Source organism: Trachurus japonicus, chromosome 8, assembly GCF_045865225.1.
Source record: "Trachurus japonicus isolate A0001 chromosome 8, Traja_1.0".
NCBI classification, from domain to species: Eukaryota; Metazoa; Chordata; class Actinopteri; order Carangiformes; family Carangidae; genus Trachurus; species Trachurus japonicus.
Window position 1 is genome coordinate 4,454,732 of NC_140914.1, and position 20,734 is coordinate 4,475,465.

At 41.0% G+C, this 20,734-nt stretch overlaps 1 protein-coding gene and 1 pseudogene across 2 annotated transcripts; both read left to right on the forward strand.

Moving 5' to 3' along the window:
- Window positions 1–390: 390 nt before the first annotated feature.
- Window positions 391–4,899, forward strand: LOC146982391 (methionine-R-sulfoxide reductase B1-A-like). The gene is made up of 4 exons (XM_085783381.1): window positions 391–447; window positions 1,717–1,859; window positions 2,889–3,003; window positions 4,049–4,899. Exons 1-4 carry the CDS (start codon window positions 393–395, stop codon window positions 4,066–4,068), a joined length of 333 nt encoding a protein of 110 aa, XP_085639507.1. The 5' UTR covers window positions 391–392; the 3' UTR covers window positions 4,069–4,899.
- A 228-nt stretch (window positions 4,900–5,127) lies between these two features.
- Window positions 5,128–7,155, forward strand: LOC146982392 (methionine-R-sulfoxide reductase B1-A-like; annotated as a pseudogene). Its single transcript, XR_015036253.1, has 4 exons — window positions 5,128–5,197; window positions 5,296–5,438; window positions 6,633–6,747; window positions 6,837–7,155. The product of XR_015036253.1 is annotated as a methionine-R-sulfoxide reductase B1-A-like (transcript).
- Window positions 7,156–20,734: the final 13,579 nt, after the last annotated feature.

Here is a 20,734-nt window from a genome sequence, read left to right on the forward strand (position 1 = left end):
TCGCTAAATACCCGTCCAAACTTGGTTGCAACTTGTCTGATTGATTTTTCAATGTCTGTCCAGATTTTGTCTTTGTCTTGGTTTTTTTTGTTTTGTTTTGTTTTGTTTTGTTTTGTTTTGTGTTGATGTGAGGTGCGCAGGACCCCCTCGAAAACGAGTTGCGACAACTCAAGGGGTTTATCCTGCTGATAATAAACAACTTAAACAACAAACAAAAATCAAAATGACTGGAGTTTTACTCGATTTTTATTTGTGAAGGAGGACTTTAAAAAAAAGTTATGTAACTTTATTTTGAAGGGCCGGCTCTTAGACCGGAAGTGTCCTTGTTGCCGTCAGTGTGTCCAGCTCCGAGCAGGAGGCTGGTTAAATACATCACTACACAGAGAGACACGATGTCGTTTTGTTCTTTCTTCGGCGGGGAGGTCTTTAAAGACCATTTTAAACCAGGTACCTTTACCACTTTGACTTGTTACTTTGTTGGTAGTTTGTGTTTAACAGTGAGGATGTTTAGGACACGTGTAGTTAACGATAAACAGCTAACTTAGCCACTGCTGCTAACTTCGTTGCACCTCTAAGTTAAATAACTACAAACATCCGCGTGTATCCGACTAAAACGTCCATGCATGTTCCTCTCAGCTGTTGATAACAATAACAAAGTTTTACACGGGCTTGATACTGTGCATTGGTTTACTTTTAAACCAAACTGCCTGGAAAAGACAAGACAAGACTAGACAAAACTTGTCAGCAACTTTTGTAATCATTGGTCAGGTTACACAATAGGCTATGTTACAAAACCGGTTCTAGGTTATTTAAATACGACAGGACTTCCGTGTTAGATATTTACACATACAAACATAACAAAGTTCATGTAAGGTCACTGAAGACTATAAATGGAAGTCACTGAAAGAAACAAAACATGTCAATGATTAGAAGTTAAAGGGATAGTAGCATTTTTTTAAAGTGGGGTTGTATGATCTACAAATAGCCCCTAAGTACTTTAATTGCAGTAGAAGACTCTCTGCACTCCTCCCGTTAGCAACGCCAGCCCATAGCCCTGCCCAGAGATTTACAACATACATTGTTGTGAATGGACCCAAAGAAATGGCCTATTTTCGCGGCCTAAAAGAGGTTTTACCTGGAAAAAAAATACACAGTTCCATTGTTCACTATAATATAATTTTTTCCAGCCCCTCAAAGTGCAGGAAAAACACAGTTTTTATTTGGACCAAACCAACTGCTGATCGGCGGGCGCTAACCCTGGGCGGAGGGATACGTGAGTTGGTTAGGTCCAAATAAAAACTGTGTTTTTCCTGCACTTTGAAGGGCTGGAAAAAATTATATTATAGTGAACAATGGAACTGTGTTTTTTTTTTCAGGTAAAACCTCTTTTAGGCCACGAAAATAGGCCGTTTCTTTGGGTCCATTCACAACACTGTATGTTGTAAATCTCTGGGCAGGGCTATTATGGGCTGGCGTTGCTAACGGGAGGAGTGCAGAGAGTCTTCTACTGCAATTAAAGTACTTAGGGGCTATTTGTAGATCATACAACCCCACTTTAAAAAAATGCTACTATCCCTTTAACATAGCACTGACATGGTGTCTATCTGTGCTGGCCTGGCTGGGGGTAAGTTAATGTTTAGTGAGATCTGTGTGGAAATAGTCGTCTGGTCATGTTGTAGCTACATCAGCCATCACCTCCCTTCCTTCACTCCTCAGGGATTTACGTTTGCTCCAAGTGTGATCACCAGCTGTTCTCCAGCCAGTCCAAGTATGAGCACTCCTCTCCCTGGCCGGCCTTCACAGAAACCGTCCTGGAGGACAGCGTATCCAAACATCAGGAGAGACCAGGGGCATACAAGGTACAGTAGGCACCAAATACTTCATTTAATAACTGAACCCCTCAGAGGAAGCTGAGTGTAAACAACGTCTAGAGATATCATGCAATGATACCAAGCAACTTACTACACGAAAGAGAGCAAGGTTATGATTTAAAGCATGTCCTAGATCATAAATCACTCTATATTCTGTACAACTCACTGATTCTTCCTTATTTAGAGTACTGTACAGAGACATGTGGGAAACACATACAAAACTGCACTTCAGCCACTTTTCATACTGCAAAAAAGAGCAATGAGAATTATTCACAGGGTTGATTATGGGGCACACACACACCAATGACTTATTTTGGAAATCTAAAACTCTAAAATTGTTTGATTTGGTGGAGCATAAAACAGCCCAAGTATTATATAAAGCAAGGAACTATCTGCTACCAAGAAATATTCAGAGAATGTTTCATGAAAGAGAGCAAGGTTATGATTTAAGAGAGAAATCAAATCTAAAGGTTGGTAGAGCTCGCACAACAAAGAAAAGTTTCTGTATCACCATTTGTGGAGTAAAACTGTGGAATAATATGAGTACTGAAATCAAAAACATTTCGAGTGTAATCATGTTTAAAAAGAGACATAAATAAATGATTCTCCAGAGGTACATTGAATAATTCACGCAAGGTGTTTGCTTACTTACTATTTGGATTAAAATGTGTTATGTGTAAAATGTTTAATTAGAACATATAGTTAAAATTACAGGGGTAGGATTAGATAAGTTTATACTTCTTCCTACTCCTTTTCGCTCATGTAAACTGCGTTGCTTATGAGATGTTACTTTTTTTGTATATACATTTTTGCTGTTCACTTATTTCCTTATTATATTATTATTTTATCTTTTTTTTTTTTACATTGTCAAGATATCAATCTATCAATCAATCAATCAATCAATCAATCAATCAATCAATCAATCAATCAATCAATCAATCAATCAATCAATCAATCTAAGGACTTTTTGTGTTTAGTTTTGGGTGCATGATGATGATGATGATGATGTTGTTCCAGGTGCGGTGTGGGAAGTGTGGAAACGGGCTGGGACATGAGTTTGTGAACGATGGGCCAGGCAAAGGGTTGTCTCGCTTCTGAATATTCAGCAGCTCACTGAAGTTCGTCCCTAAAGGTACAAACATGGGTCCTAGAAATCCACCTGTCAGTTTTGGGCAGATGCCAATTGTTATGTGTTATGTGAGCAAACAGGGCTTTGGTGTTGTAATACATCCTCCTGCACAGGGCAATTTCCTCTAGATGTGTTTTTTATTTGGAAATATCCTTTAAAATTTGGAGAAAACCTGAAGAATTCTTCCAGTACCAATTGGTTAGCAAAAAGTGTATTGATTGAATTAACTTGGAAAACTATGTAAAGCTTTTAATTTTGCATGATCATCAGTCTTGAGGTGTTTTGACAATTTCTGTTCGGAGACGGTGCCTTTCAAGATTTAAAGGGATAGTAGCATTTTTTTTAAAAGTGGGGTTGTATGATCTACAAATAGCCCCTAAGTACTTTAATTGCAGTAGAAGACTCTCTGCACTCCTCCCGTTAGCAACGCCAGCCCATAATAGCCCTGCCCAGAGATTTACAACATACAGTGTTGTGAACAGACCCAAAGAAACGGCCTACCGTATTTTCACGGCCTAAAAGAGGTTTTACCTGAAAAAAAATACACAGTTCCATTGTTCGCTATAATATAATTTTTTTTCAGCTGTCAAAGTGCAGGAAAAACACAGTTTTTATTTGGACCCAACCAACTCACGTATCCCTCCGCCCAGGGTTAGCGCCCGCCGATCAGCAGTTGGTTAGGTCCAAATAAAAACTGTGTTTTTCCTGCACTTTGAAGGGCTGGAAAAAATTATATTATAGTGAACAATGGAACTGGGTTTTTTTTTTCAGGTAAAACCTCTTTTAGGCCGCGAAAATAGGCCGTTTCTTTGGGTCCATTCACAACAATGTGTGTTGTAAATCTCTGGGCAGGGCTATTATGGGCTGGCGCTGCTAACGGGAGGAGTGCAGAGAGTCTTCTACTGCAATTAAAGTACTTAGGGGCTATTTGGAGATCATACAACCCCACTTTTAAAAAATGCTACTATCCCTTTAAGATTTTTGTTTGAGGGGGAAACTGCTTCCACACAATCCCTACATCTCCCTGTCTCCCTCTGCTCTCTCCCAGATCAGGTTGATGGACAGTAAGGTGAGCTGGTAGTGGTACGTACGTGACACTGGACTCTCTCTCTGCGGCTGAAGGTGCGGCCGGTCAGTGGATGAAGAGATCTGGGACAAAGCCCAATCTGGGAGCTCCAGACCTCCGATGAGCGGTGACCTCGCTGGACAGCCAGAACAGAGGAGGAGTGGTCTTATCACCTTTCTATTATGCAATAATCACAGACTCAGTTACCAGGATCACCTCACTGATGATGATACAATCTCTATCTCATCAGTTAGACATACGTAGATCGACACTTGCATTGTCTTATAGGGAGAGCAGACTTTGTATGGTTCTGTAAGCTATTTCTTTATGGGGGACTAAAAGGCTTTTGTTTGTTTGCCTTCACAGTTTTTCTCTGTACTTCTACTGCGCTCTCTCAAAACTGTCAAGGTATAAATTAACAAATATCCTAGAAACCAGCATCCTACAAAACTGAATCTAAGACGACGTGAACCTTTTCCAAAGAAACTCATGTTTTGTTTTGTTTTGTTTTTTCATTAATTTGAGTTTTAGATGCAGAAAATGACTTAACACAAATACTATTTTCATTAGATAAAATAAAGATGATGAAGTTTACATCGTTCTTGAAGAGCTTTATGTAAGTGGATCAAAATGACTAATATGCAAATAATTGATACATATATTTTAAATAAGTATACAATGCTCTCCCAATATACAGTATTTTGGTACTTCCTGTTAACAACCATTCACGTGAAACCACTTTTTCTAGATGCGATTGTAATATGTTGCTTTTTTCCCTGATGAAGAATCAAATAAATTATTAAACTATTGATGGACTCAGGTATTATCACAAACATGAAGTGTCTGGTCTGCAGTTATTTTTTTAACAGTTTAAAGATGGCACACTTGCTTTAGGATTACTGCCATCCTGTGGAAGTGAGGAGAATGACAGCCGGTGTTACACAAGCCGGACCGAGCTGTTGACACCTGATCTGGCCATGCCGAGGCCGTGGGTGACTTTGCAAATGTCTTTCTAAACCAACGGAAGGGAAACTAGTTTGTGTTTTAAGGGGCCGAGGCTTTTAAACATGGATGAAATGTCCTATTGCTCTTTTTCTAATGGAGAAGAATACAAAAACCACTTCCAGCCTGGTGAGTGACAGACGCGTGAGGTTGCTTGTCGAGGGGAAACAACAAGTCTCCCCCTGTGGTGAACATAAAGTCACGACTCTTTTCTTTGCACTACTCAGGTATATATGTGTGCTCTGAATGTGGGCACGAGTTATTTTCCAGCACGTCAAAATTTGAGCACTCCACACCTTGGCCGGCCTTCTCAGAGACGATCCACGAGGACAGCGTCTCCAAACACCCTGAAGCATGGGGACCCATAAAGGTAGATTATCATCCCTAAGCAGCACCGTTGACAAGTTACCTCGACTAAATTGGATTTACTTACAGTTTTTCTCAATTGCTAAAACACTAAACCCTGTTGTCTGAACCAAATTCTCAGTTGCCTGAACCCACTGATTGAATCAGTCACTTCTTTTGGCAAAACCATCAGCACTTTTCACCTGTTTAGACACAACTTACCAACACATTTTCATTGTGATGCACCTGTGTTGCATAATGCTGAGCACAGGTGGCAAAAGTCAAACACAACTAAAGCACAAGTTTCACCGGTTGAACACAACAACTCAAAATGGATCACACTTGTGGCTAATGATGTGAGGGAACATGTATAAACCAGTTGAGGATGAAGTCCTGTGGGCTGGCCCAGTACAGAGAAATGATGCTGTGGCTGAGTTACTGTATGCACTTCTCATTTCTATATTTTTGTACTTTATTTTTACGTAGGCTTACTGTATACAAGTACTAAATGCACAATATTTCTGTTTGTTTTTGTACTGTACAAGTGCTACGTGTAAAATGCAGAGGATTTCTGTGCTTTGTATTTTTATTTTTTACGTAGTACTATGTACAAGTGCTACATAAATGCACAGGTTTTTTGTTTTGCAACATGCAATTATGGAGGGAGAGGAGGAGGAGAGGAAGAGGAGAAGATGAGAGATGACAGGGTGAAGGAAGAGAGGATGAGGGAGGGAGGGATGAACTGGGAAGAAAAAATAAGAAGGAAGGAAAAGGGGATGAAATGGACGTGGGGAGGGAGGGAGGAGGGTGAAAGAAAGGGAAGGAGAGAAGTGCTTCAGTAAATGCACAGGTTTTTTGTTTTGCAACATGCATTTAGCTACAGTGAACGATAAACATTTATTTCTACAGCTTCATGTGCTGAACGTTGTGTTTTCTATTTTTCTATGTAGTGTTCAGTGACTGCTCAGTAGTGTTTTTAATTTTGATTGACTCGGGGCACGATATGACAACAGAGTTCAGTTTTGGGCACATACAGATTGAACTGTTTTGAGGTGAAAGTTTGGTTTTGCAAGAAGAGTCTGAGGTTTTGTGAATGTAGCTTGAAAATTGTGGTTTGTGTTCACAGTTTAGAGAAAATGAGAGAAGCTTTCGAGAAATGTGTCTTGTACAGTAATCACTGTGAGTTTTGAGTTGAACATTCTTGATTTGAATGTGTCAGGTTTGTTGTGGAAAGTGTGGCAATGGACTGGGCCACGAGTTCTTGTATGATGGACCAAGAGACGGGCTGTCACGCTTCTGAATCTTCAGCAGCTCACTGACGTTCATCCCTAAAGGTGCAGCTTTTTATGTGGTTTAAATGGTTCTACTGTAGCTTACACACACACTATTCACCTTTAACCCGCTCTTTTGAACCTCTCCACAGAAAAGGTTGATGGGCAGAAAGGTGAGCCGTGAAAGAGAAGGCCGTTTTCTGCTGCTGTAGGTGCAGACAGTGGATGAAGTGCTCGGGAATGAGGCCATAACAGGAATCCCGGCTACTGATGGATGCTGGTCTCACCTGGCAGAAAGGACAGGCCGATCTCAACCACTTTAATAAACCACAGCCACAGAGACATGTATGTAAACTAACTGCTATGTCATACAGATTCAGTCAAATCCATTTGTACTGTACACCTGTTTAATTTGCCTCTCTGGCAAATAGTTTAATGTGTTTGAAATAAAACAAACTCTGCCAGATGATGGACCTTGTTTGTCTTTGTATTCAGGGCCGTTGTATAGGGGAGAAAGGTGATGATAATTCTAGGGGCCCAGTGCCCAGTGGGGCCCATAAAAAACCCCAGTAGTCTAATCTTTGTATGACTGATTTATTCTGCGTAAGACCCTGACTAATACTCATAGTACACTCATTTCTAGTCAAAACTAATCTCTTTCCACTTAAAATAAGACTCATTACCTAAAAATTAACTTGTTTTTAGATAATGTTCACTTAAATTCACAATAAATAGAAAAATCTGCCAGTGAAAGTAAGTTTTTTGTGCTTGTAATAAGGAAGAAAAACTTGCTCCACTATCAGATTTTTTCTACTTATTCCAAGTGAAAATATGCTTGAAAGAAGTAAAAAGTGTCTAAAAACAAGCTACTTTTAATATGATGTGTCTTATTTTAAGTAGAATGAGATTTGTTTTGACTAGAAATGACATTTTGACTAGAAATAAGACAAATATTCTTGCTAAAATACTTGAGTTTTTGCAGTGTAATGCTGCATTAGCATCAAAACAAAGAAGGCTAAATAAAAAACGATAATACATATGTAGTCTAAGAAAAAAAAAAGGAAAAGTTAGGGGGAGGGGCCCACTTTAGTATTCTTTAAGGGGGCTCAGAATTCCTAGCAACGGCCCTGTTTGTATTGCACATTGTTTTCTGGCCTTGATATAAATGAATTTGCCCTCCTGCATCTGTGAAAATCTGCGGTAGCCTACATGAACGCCAATCCTCAGAGATGCAATTACACATGTTCATCAGCAGATGGGGCTATGTATATACCCTGTGGTCCGTTCTTTGTGTGAAGAAAACTTTGAGACACTAAAAGTAAAGTGAGATTTTAGTAAGAAACACCACTAATACTACTACCAGCTCTGTTGATTCAGGCTGTCTCGGCGTCATCTGTCTCTTTGTGTAATCTCAGAGTGGCTCCATATTGTTGAGACCGGGGCTCTGTGGGGGCCAGACCATCTGTTACAGGGCTGCTTGTTCCTCTTGTCTCTGAAGATGCTTCTTTCTGACTCTGGCTGTGTGTTTGGGGTCGTTGTCCCGCTGCAGAAGGAATTCTGGACCGACCACGCCTCCCTGAGAGTCTACATCTTACAGCATCAGTGCTCACAACATTTGCACTACACTGTACAGGACTACAACATATGGCTGGATATTAATATGGTGAATGAAGGAGTATATACCCTGTGACTGAAGCTAATATACTGTAACGAATATTTAGTTAAAGCAGAAGTAAGCGATATTTTTGTGTTAATATAAGTCTTAAATAGTTATATCTTCCGACAGCAATCACTTATATAGAGTGTTTGGTCTGAAACACGGGTCTGTCAGTCACTCTGCTCTGCTCTGAGCCGAGGAGAAAACTTTTCTCGTATCCTACAAGTTTTATCCAATGAGGAGAGAGAACGGCATAAAGGGGCAGTCCTCTCTGTGTGTGCAGCCAAGGGATGCGCCTGAATGTGGTGACGTAGGGACGAGGACCAATAGATCCATGACGAGGGCGGGGGCTGCTAACTCCATCGGCTGACAAGACGTTATGGTGCGTTCAAGGCAACCCGTAACTCGTGTTTTTCCGACCTGTGAAGTGGTACCAGTTCGATCTGGTACGAGTTCACGGGTCAGAAGTTACGAGTGGCCGTTATAGTGACTTTCACAGGTAAAACAGGTCGGAAAAACACGAGTGGGTTGCCTGGAACGCTACAAAGTCGTAAGTCGTGACTTGAAGCTGTAATTTACGGTTTCAAAAGCCTGCCTGGAACGCAGCATTAGCCAAAACGACCGGATCGCTTACTTCTGCTTTAATTTAACAAAATAACACATTTAACTGTAGTGTTCAGTCACTTTTTTATTTGTGTGCATTATAAAATTACTTGGAGAGAGTTCATGTCTGAAAATATCCCGTGTCTCATGTGGACCCTCTCAATTAATATGCCAAAATCCACTGATTAAGAGTAGGCTACGGTAAATATCTGAACAGCACGTCCAATGCAAAGTTCTGCAGGAAATGTGCCCACATGTCACCTCCCACTAATGCCAACACAAGGACCTGTTCTAGGAAGCAGATTCACTGAGATGTCTGGACAAAAAAAGCATTTTCCATATCACTCCGTTAGAGATGTGAGGGGGCTGTGTGTTTTTCTACCCAGCCAAGATAACTCAATTACCTATTCCTTGGCCAGCCGAGCCGTGGAATTTCTAAACAAAGTGAGGATGCGGGGGGGGGGGGGGGGGGGGGGGGGGGGGGTACGTTCAACAGCTCCGGTGCTGTTTAAGTGTCTGGGATGAGCAGGTGTGGAGCTGCTCATTTCAAACGCTGGATGATCAGAGGGGGGAAAGATGAAAGCTTCAGGGCAGGACAGAGGATTAAGAAAGGAAGTGCCTGTATTCATAGTTAGTAAAGCATTTAAAGCACTGTTTGATTCAAATCATATGATTATTCCATGATAAAAAAGCAAGCAGCAGCTGCAAATGCGTCAATGTGTGTAATAATGTGCATTTTTGCCTTTTGCTTATAGAGTAGTGGTAACATTTTACAATAAGGGTCCCTTAATTAACATTAGTTAGTACATTATTAAGCATTAATATATAAACTAATGTGTTAATTAATGCTAAGTAATGCATACATAATAACTAATTATATTATTCAACTTTTATTATTACTTAATAATATATTAACTAACTTTGAGTAGTAAACATTAGTTAACTGCTTACTAATAGGCTACATTAATTCATGTGTTTCCTAATCCTAAGTAATAAATAATAATGATTGTTAATATATCTGTAAAGAATTAATTAATGCTTAATAATGTACTGACTAACGTTAATTACGGGACCCTTATTGTAAAGTGTTACCAGAGTAGTATTAAGAAATACAGAGAAAAGTGTTGTTCACTGTATTCAAAGTCTCTCATCTTTCCAGCTTTCAGCTCAAACCTTAAAGGGATAGTTCAACATTTTGGCAAATTGGCCCATTGCCATAATCGCTATAGTCATAGCAGTAGGTTCATTACCTTTAATTGTAGGTGTAAGCTGTTTTCAGTACGGCGGAGCGCAGCAGCTGGCTGCTCAGAGCTGCGCTATGGAGGCTAAGGGAATTTCTTGGTTTCCCTCATTAAACTCATCAAATTCAACATCCCAAAACTCCACAGCGCTTTTGTAGACAAGTTGTGACCTGCACAACCACCACGCTATGAGATAATGACGGAACGATACGAAACGGAGCCGTTTTCGAGGTAAATACAGGGTAAATACAGAGTCTGCTTGCTGAAAAACTGTCCCTGAACGCAACGCGCATCAGCGGTTTTGTATGAATTTACCTCGAAAACGGCTCCGTTTCGTATCGTTCCGTCATTATCTCATAGCGTGGTGGTTGTGCAGCTCACAACTTGTCTACAAAAGCGCTGTGGAGTTTTGGGATTTTGTATTTGATGAGTTTAATGAGGGAAACCAAGAAATTCCCTTAGCCTCCATAGCGTAGCTCTGAGCAGCCAGCTGCTGCGCTCCGCTGTACTAAAAATAGCTTACACCTACAATTAAAGGTAATGAACCTACTGCTATGACTATAGCGATTATGGCAATGGGCCAATTTGCCAAAATGTTGAACTATCCCTTTAACATTGTCTCACCTCAACCTCTTCATTAATTGCGTAAAACCTTCCCTGTGACTGATTAGACGCCATTGTTTTGTATCTCCTGTTTTATCTCTGCAGCTGGCACACAGACTAAACTGTCCTCGGGGCCGGGGGGTGAAGTCTGGAGGTGGAAAAGCGGGAGTTGGGGGAGAAAGGATGAGCTGCAAACCCACCAACAGACAGACAAACAAAGACGAAAAAAAACATTCAAAGATAAACTAAATGTGAGAATGAGAGACGGAGAGGAAAAGGAAATTGCACAAAACACAGGACAGTAATTAACGTTTGCTATCTCAAAGAACACACTCTTTGTGGTTGGTTGATCTGAGCACAGCTGTATGGCTGAGAGGAAGTAAACAGGAAGGAGGAAGTGGTAATCCTCCGATAGAATCATGAGACAGACCCCACTTTTCTCCCCCTGACCTCTGGGGCTCATCCTGCTTGTAAAGCAAACATGATCCTTAATTACATTAAAGCACTACTATGCAGCCGTGAGGGCCGAAGGCTTCGACGTCCGACCGAACATATGTGTGGTTCCAGTGACTCATCCGACGGGACATCTTGTTTTAATTGTAACCTATATGAGCCTGTTGCTTAGATGTGGATGTTTACGGCCACTTGCACCTGCTTCTGTTTTGAGCCACAGAGGAAAAGTGTCTCGTTCTGCGTCCTTCGTAAGTTCGTAGAGGTAATGTTCCCTAAAAAACATCTGTCATCCAGCGGCTCTGCTGCTTCACCCACCACAGAAGCTGTGATCACTTTGTGGGAGGAATAAAAGCTCCTGAATGCATGACTGTAACAGAAATAGAGGAAACTCCTTTCATCAGGGGGTAATATCTGCAGTATGTGAGTTAACCCCACTATATGGGATGTCTCCATCTATACATGGTAGGGCTGCCCTGCACATGTTACACACACACACACACAGACACTAACACACATGTTCGCATAACATCTGTCTTCCTCTGAGTAATGAATGAAAGGATAAACAAACCTTTTATACATGACCCTGGAATGTGATTTATGCTCCGGATCAAAGGAAAGTTCTGGAAACTTGCAGGCAGTCCAGGTCGGACATTGTTGTAATTCTGTCCGGACAACATGTGTTTGAAAGAGAAGAAGCCTATGAAAACCAAAATGAGAATATTTCTGCCCATCCTCTCTGACAGGCCCAGCGATGAACCACAAGATGAGATGATGTGTAGTTTACTGAGTTTATAAACAGATTTTATGTGGCGTGGGTATATGAAACACATATCTTGACGGGCCGTATTGGTTATAAACACTGTAAATTTGGAATGGGGAGTAATAAAAATACAATTACATTAAGGCAGAAACAATGGGAAACCTCAAATTTCGGTTGCCTCCAACAAAACGTCAACAGTTTAAACATGTGAGGGATCGCTTTGCAGAAAGCGAGCTTACACCGCAAAGCCAAAAAGTGCCTCGTAAAAATCCCAAATATGAGGGCTTCCAGTGAGAAAATAAACAATATATGAAATTTCAATGGCTTCTGCTGCTTTATTGTCATCGTTATCACATGATCAGCTTCCTGTTTTAGAGCTCCACCAGCTTCAATAACACACTGTGGGGTGGGTGGGTTTGGACATATACGTATTTGCAAACATCACTCGCTTTATCTTGCACTCTGATCTGTTTCAGGGAGATAGCCAGGGACCGCAAGACAGCAACACAGGCTGGTCTGACAGCTTCAAAGGAATACTTGAGGTGTGTGGCACTGGTATTGTTGGCAGAGATCAGGGAGAGGGGTCCGTACTTTTGAGGATGCTGGATCAACTTAGGGATAAGAGAGAGGGTTTAAAACAGGAGAATAAGAGTGGCTGATTGTCTGCCCACATGTCTATGCAACTGTTTTCCTTTTTTTTTTTTTGGTTAATCTGCCCTGATGGCCTCTAAGGTGAGTGCAGTGCAGTAATCCAGAAAGACACTGTGTGCATCGTGTCAAACAACTATTCTTTTCTACTTTGTGTTTGCTGTATTAGTTTCACACTGCAAAAACTCAAAATCTTTCCTAGAATATTTGTCTTATTTCTTGTAAAAATGTCTTATTTCTAGTCAAAACTAAACTCTATAAGACTCATCACCTAAAAATGAACTTGTTTTTAGATCATTTTCATTTGTTTCAAACTAATTTTCACTTGAAATAAGTAGAAAAATCTGCCAGTGAAAGCATGTTTTTTGTGCTTGTAATAAGACTTGCTAAAAACTTGCTCCACTGTCAGATTTTTCTACTTATTTAAAGTGAAAATCTGCTTGAAAGAAGTAAAAAGTGTCTAAAAACAAGCTACTTTTAATATGATGAGTCTTATTTTAAGTATAATGAGATTGTTTTGACTAGAAATGACATTTTGACTAGAAGTAAGACAAATATTCTTGGTAAGATATTTGAGTTTTTGCAGTGCATGTCTATGGGTAACTTTTTTTTTGGTTAATCTGCCCTGATCAGAGACAACAGGGGGTTTGAAAGCCAAGGCCTCTAAGGTGAGTGCAGTGCAGTAATCCAGAAAGACACCGTGTGCATCGTGTCAAACAACTATTCTTTTCTACTTTGTGTGTTTGCTGTATTGGTTTCAGAGTCTGCGGCTGGTAAGAATGATCAAATGGAGCCTTCAGATAAAAGTGTGCCTGCCAGAGGGCCAGGAAACATTTATCAAATACGCCGTCTCCGGAGTATATGGAAATATCAGGAGGGTTTTGGATTTCCAGCTGAATGATTTAGAAGGGGGCTCGGTTCACAGATAGTCAGAGCAAGTGATGGACTGTGGAAAATGGCATATTTGTGTCAGCGCGTGTCCAGAAATGTCAGGGGCCTTTGACGTCTGGAGAGGTTTATGGCACACACTAAAAAACATCTCTACGCAGACAGACAGAGGCTGAACTGAACGCTGCTGCGGAGAAGAGAAGAAAGTAATTACCTCAGTCTTTCCCTAGCTGGGTATGATGATGCCACAGACTGTCGCCCTCCCACCAACCCCGCCCCCCTGTGGCCTAAACTTACTGCACAACCCACCACCCACCCACCCAGCTAATCCCAGCGGCCTGCAATTTGTGGCTGCTCATCCTCTGTCATCTTGGTTTAGGATTCCCAGTGTGCTTCATATGAGATCCAGATCATACTACTGTGTGTGAGAGAGAATAACTGTAGTGTGTGTGTGTGTCAAAGACGAGACAGCTAAAAGCCTGCTTGTTCATACTATTTTCCTCGTATGATCCTGCACATAATCTATTTGTGTGTCTGCACTGCAAAAACTCAAAATCTTACCAAGAATATTTGTCTTATTTCTAGTCAAAATGTCATTTCTAGTCAAAACAAATCTCATTCTACTTAAAATAAGACTCATCACATTAAAAGTAGCTTGTTTTTAGACACTTTTTACTTCTTTCAAGCAGATTTTCACTTGGAATAAGTAGAAAAATCTGACAGTGGATCAAGTTTTTCTCTCTTATTACAAGCACAAAAAACTTACTTTCACTGGCAGATTTTTCTACTTATTTCAAGTGAAAATTATTTTGAAACAAGTGAAAATGATCTAAAAACAAGTGAATTTTTAGGTGATGAGTCTTATTGTAAGTGGAAAGAGTTTACTTTAGACTAGAAATGAGACATTTGGACAAGAAATAAGACAAATATTCTTGGAAAGATGTAGAGTTTTTGCAGTGTGCTTGTGTTTGCAGCACATGTACAGTATGAATATTCTCTCTAAAGAGCTTTTGTGAGCTCGGCAACCCCCCACGGGCCCCAGATGGGTGGTCTTAATAGTCAAAATTGCTCCTTTGGTCATGCTGATTGCTAACTTCTGTGCAGAAAATGTTCATGGGTGCCTGAGCTCCCTTTTCTCCTCAGTGATTACAGTATAACCCAACCAGGAACCTATAATCTACACCAATCTCAGAATTATGAGACGGTTAGGAGATGCTCTGACTTTAGTCCAACTCTGTATTTAAGCGGTTAAGGGCGATAGATGAACAGAAGGTGACATTTGTCTCTTTTACTACAGATCAACAAGAAAGATGAAATGCTTCCAGGGACAGACAATGCACCAGAGCAGGTCTGTGTGTGTGTGCAGTGTGCGTTTTATGTCTTATGTCAAACTATTTTCTGTCAGAAATAGTTTGACATTTTGGTAAAAATACTTATCTGTTTCCAAGTAGAATAAAGGTGAATAACACTCTCATATCTATCCATTAAAAATCAAGCCAAAGGGACATTGTAATTGCAGATCTAGAAAGCCCCTCACTCCTCTTACATAAGAGCAAAGCACACAACGGTGACAAATAACACAGCTACATATGTTTCTGTCTCATTGTGGTCGCTTCGTGCCTTTCTCTAAATGTTTCCCAGCTCTGTGTGGGTACTGTGAGGGTGTCTGGGATTATTCTCTGTCTCTTTGTTGTCATTTTGCATCTCTCTGAGGTCTTGTTGTGTTTCTTCGTTGCCACTTTTGTCTTGCTTTTGGTCACCTTGTACCTGCCTGTGGCCATTTTGTGTCTTCATGGTCGCTTTTTTGTATCTCTTTGTAGTTGTTTGATTGACTTTCCCACAAGAAATAGTAGCTGTCACTTCAAACTGAGGCTCCTGTACTTTGACTGGTTGTGTCAAAACATTTAGAACGAAAGCAAAGGAGGCGTTCCTCAGACAAACAATGGAGATCAGTGATTGGCTGTTTATATAGCACCTTCATCCCCACTTTAGAGATGCTGATAGGTGGCTGTTGTTCGTTTTGGCCATGCTGCCTATTTCTTGCAGTTTCCAGTCTTTATGCCAGGCTTAGCTAACCAAATACTGATACCTCTTCAATAAGCATACTGTATGTCTCAAAATGTCTATTTCTTTAAAGCAGAAGTAAGCGATCCGGTCGTTTTCGCTAATGCTGCGTTCCAGGCAGGCTTTTGAAACCGTAAATTACAGCTTGAAGTCACGACTTACGACTTTGTAGCGTTCCAGGCAACCCACTCGTGTTTTTCCGACCTGTTTTACCTGTGAAAGTCACTATAACGGCCACTCGTAACTTCTGACCCGTGAACTCGTACCAGATCGAACTGGTACCACTTCACAGGTCGGAAAAACACGAGTTACGGGTTGCCTTGAACTTCTTGTCAGCCGACGGAGTTAGCAGCCCCCGCCCTCGTCATGGATCTATTGGTCCTCGTCCCTACGTCACCACATTCAGGCGCATCCCTTGGCTGCACACACAGCCCTTCATGCCGTTCTCTCTCCTCATTGGATAAAACTTGTAGGATACGAGAAAAGTTTTCTCCTCGGCTCAGAGCAGAGCAGAGTGACTGACAGACCCGTGTTTCGGTCCAAACACTCTATGTAAGTGATTGATGTCGGAAGATATAACTATTTAAGACTTATATTAACACAAAAATATCGCTTACTTCTGCTTTAAGGCACATCTAGCTAACATCTATAATATTCTATTTTACTCACAAGAATTATAATTACCGGATTTAAATAAAGCATTTAATGTGTATGTTTGTGTGATCACATCTGGATCCTCCTCGTTGCATGAATGAGGGGAATTCCACACGCTTTATACAGGTTTATGCCCCTCGGCATCTATTGTGCAACACACACACACACACACACACTCACCTTTTTACAGTGAGTCCTCAAACTATGCAACATCAGAGCCAATGATAGAGTTATCACTCATCGACGGCTTGCATCCAAAAAATAATCCTTGAAAACATGATTAATATTTCTTCACAGCATCAACGTTTGGCCCATACAAACTTTAATTCTCCACATTTGCTCTTTTTTCTTTTACTTTTGTGCCAGAAAAGCAAACACACTAATCTTACCTGTCAGTCACTCTGCAGTAATTGTTTCTCTTGATCCCTCAGCCTCTCCCCCATTGGCTTGTCAGTGTCCTGGATTTGTGTGGAGAACATAGTGTTACGCCAATACTACACTGTACTTCTCCACATGTGGCCTGTCTGTAACGGCAGAAAGTGACTGAATGTTTGGTTAAAAAAAATATTTCAAATCAATTTCAAATGTATTTTGGGGAAGTCCACAGAAAAAGCTTCCTTCTGTCATCTGGACCAGGAGATCCGTTGCGTCCCCAAAAACATAGACCTCAAAACCTAAAGTGAGACCAGATGAGAGCTACAGGAAGGAGAGGAAGATTTGTGTGAGAGTGTGCGTGACTGTGTTGGTATGGCTCTTTTTTTTTTTTTTTTTTAAAGACGACTCAAAATACATTCCCACAGGAATGAAGATCAGCTTTTACGACTGGATGAGTGTTTTAAAGAAAGCAAACTCCCAGTTTCACCACAAACCTGGGCTGATTTGTATCAGGAAGTCTCGATACAAATCTGTCACCATAACTGTAAGAAATAATTTGACATTTGTGGGAATCTGCTTTCTTTCTGAGAACTGCGATACCACTCTCATGTCCTAGCGTAAATTCGGTGACAGCCGATTAGCATAGCTTGAAACAAGCCTTTTCTTTTTTTTTTTTTTTTTTTTACAAAATTCACCTCCAAAGCCAAGATGCCCTAAAGGGATGTTTTTCAATTGTCTTTATTGTACAGTAACTGGGGAAAGACAGCACTATCTGGTGGTAACTGATAGCAGAGATAGTTTAGCCAGCTAATTCATTTCTGGCCCCTGATGCAAACCATCAAAGTCAAAGTCCAACAGAATTTGCTTTGCGTTAATGCATTATTATTTTTAAATAACACTTTATAATAACTACACACTATTAAGCATTAGTTAAGCATGAAATACTGAATTCTTCATTTATAATGCATGAATTCACTCATTAGTATGTAGTTTATAAACACAGTTAAAAACATTTTAATCACTATTGATAAGCACTAACTGTATTTAACTACATACTAATAATGCGTTATAAATGAAGAATTCAGTATTTGTTAATGCTTAACTAATGCTTAATAGTGTGTAGTACTTATTATGAAGTGTTACCTTATTTTTATTGCATTAATTTTCACAGCCCTAGTACAAACACGACCTGTGAAAGTGAGTCACATTTTACAACCAAGAAACAGCCAGGCACACAAACAATGGTAGTTACAGTAATTTTTTTTTTACGCCATTGTTGAGGTACATGATATAACACATTGACTAGTGGATTTTATTAGTGCTGGTGGGTGGATTTGGCTCGCTAATCTTTTACAGAGCCTTTTCTCCTCTCTAACGAAGCTTAGTAGGCTTTGTTTAACTAAGCTAACAGGTTGGTGGCTGTGTAGCTACATAGATAGCATGAAGCTACAGACATGGGGTTTTTTTTTTTTACCGTTGCCTACTCTGTAACTGTTACTTTAACTTTCTTCAAATCCATTCATACTGTAGCCTATCTTCTCTGAAATTAATTAATAATTTTATAGTTTTTAAAGCAGAAGTAAGCGATCCGGTCGTTTTGGCTAATGCTGCGTTGCAGGCAGGCTTTTGAAATCGTAAATTACAGCTTCAAGTCACGACTTACGACTTTGTAGCGTTCCAGGCAACCCACTCGTGTTTTTCCGACCTGTTTTACCTGTGAAAGTCACTATAACGGCCACTCGTAACTTCCAACCTTATATATGATATACCAGATCGAACTGGTACGACTTCACAGGTCGGAAAAACACGAGTTACGAGTTGCCTTGAACGCACCATAACGTCTTGTCAGCCGATGGAGTTAGCAGCCCCCGCCCTCATCATGGATCTATTGGTCCTCGTCCCTACGTCACCACATTCACGCGCATCCCTTGGCTGCACACACAGAGAGGACTGCCCCTTTATGCCGTTCTCTCTCCTCATTGGATAAAACTTGTAGGATACGAGAAAAGTTTTCTCCTGGGCTCAGAGCAGAGCAGAGTGACTGACAGACCCGTGTTTCAGACCAAACACTCTATGTAAGTGATTGCTGTCGGAAGATACAACTATTTAAGACTTATATTAACACAAAAATATCGCTTACTTCTGCTTTAATTTGAATGATTAATTAAAACATGTCATTCTCATAAGCAAAACATCCCCTTTTGTTCCATTTATCTCCTAACTGGCCTGTTTTTTTTTCGTGGTAGGTCACATACTGTCGTTGGTACACTCCTGTCCCCTTAAGCCAAAACAACCGTCAGCACCTTAGCTGATGGTTTGCTTGTTTGAGATGCACACAATTTCACATTCCTGTGAAACGCAGACTGGCCCCACAGGGTAAAAGCCCTTCTCCTGTTTCTTTCTGCAGCATGAAACAGTTTTGACACACACACACACACACACACACACACACACTCCCTCTGGCCTGCAGGATCTCACTGGACAGGTGATACTATTTTAGCAGACCTGACTCAACAGTGAGGCAATGGACAGCTTTTTTTTTTTTTTTTTTTGAGGATGACAGCTCTCTTTTCTCACAGTTTTCACACAGTCGACGTGACAGGTTGGAATTCGGAAAAACATGGGAAAGTCCAGAGAGCGGAGAGACAAACTGCTGTGGTTTTTACACCAGCAATTACAGCCTGTTAACACCCATCTGATGGCTGTTTGTGTTTTCGTTTACACATACTCTCCAGGTTTGATTAGTTTACATAAATGAACACCAACAGCCAACGATTTAATAATGAGACATTCACCCAGTTGCTCATTCACACGCATCTCCAGAGTTCTCCCGATTGTTTCCGTTGCGCTGTGTGAGTGTGAAAATGAACAAGCACGTCTGTCCTCTGGCTCTGGCCCGCCAACAGTAGCACAGTGTTCGATCCAACTGTCTGTGTCTGTCTGTCTGAATCTCAAAGATGGAAAGAAAGTTGTTTTTCACACACTGTGCACAAATACTGTAGATGGTGACAGTGACACATGAAAAGGGGCAAGGCTGTGGTCTGGAGGAGCTGACGTCATGGCAATCAAAGATTTAAAACGGCGAGGCCCCGTCAGTGTAAGAAAGCCACACGGAGCAGCCCACAAACATTTCACTAAGTAACAGTTTGGGATCGGGCACCGCAAGTGGTAGATACTGTCTGTGAGTGGAACAACGAACAGGCTTCCACGGACGCATGAACTCAGGCACTCGTACCTGCACACTTGATATGTGCGGTCCGACACATGCTGCACTTCAAATCAATTCTCCTTTCCAGCTGTCAGCTTTGCAGCCACACGCTGGGAGTGAGCTGGGAGGCATGAAACTCTACTCTGAACTAATCACAGTTGTCTCTCTTTTAACCTCCGTCTCACTCCATTTCTCTCATTCACATTCGTCTTCTGTCAAATACATATAGACCAGGCCGGTTCTAGGCAGCATATATGAGGGGGCAGTCAGAAATGTGAAGGGGGCATCATGTGAACACATCATGCTCCAGCACTTCTTTTTCTCTGTGCTTATAGTAACTTCATTGAATTGGGTTGTTGACTATGTGTCCAACTCCAACCTGGAGAAGTGGATTGCACTTTGTCAGGCCTCTACCTTCAGACCTGTCCAACTAGGGGCCGGGGGGCCAACCAGGGTCTTAGAGCCCAAATTTGTTACTGTCGTAATGCAAAGAGCCACATTATATGGGGGGTTAGGGGTGCATATACCTGAAGATGCATTACAAACCCAGAGGGGGTGAAAAAGGTGAGTAGCTAAACCCCTGTAGGGGGGTCTGGGGGCATCCCCCTCAGAAAATGTTTGTGATTTTAAAATGTGAGTGAAGCATTCTGGTGTACTCTGAGAAGAGGGAGGGGAGGGGGGGGGTCTACTATGGTCAAGATTTACAAAACTGAAAGGTAGTCTTATGAATACTAAAAAAATATGTGCTACTGCAGATAATTTTGTCAACTTGTAATATACACATTTTTTGAGTATTAAAATGTGCTTTCTCAACTTCTAAAATTTGGATTTGAGGGGGCAAGACATTTATTTGAGGGGGCGCTGTCCCCTCTTGCCCCTGCGTAGAGCTGGCCCTG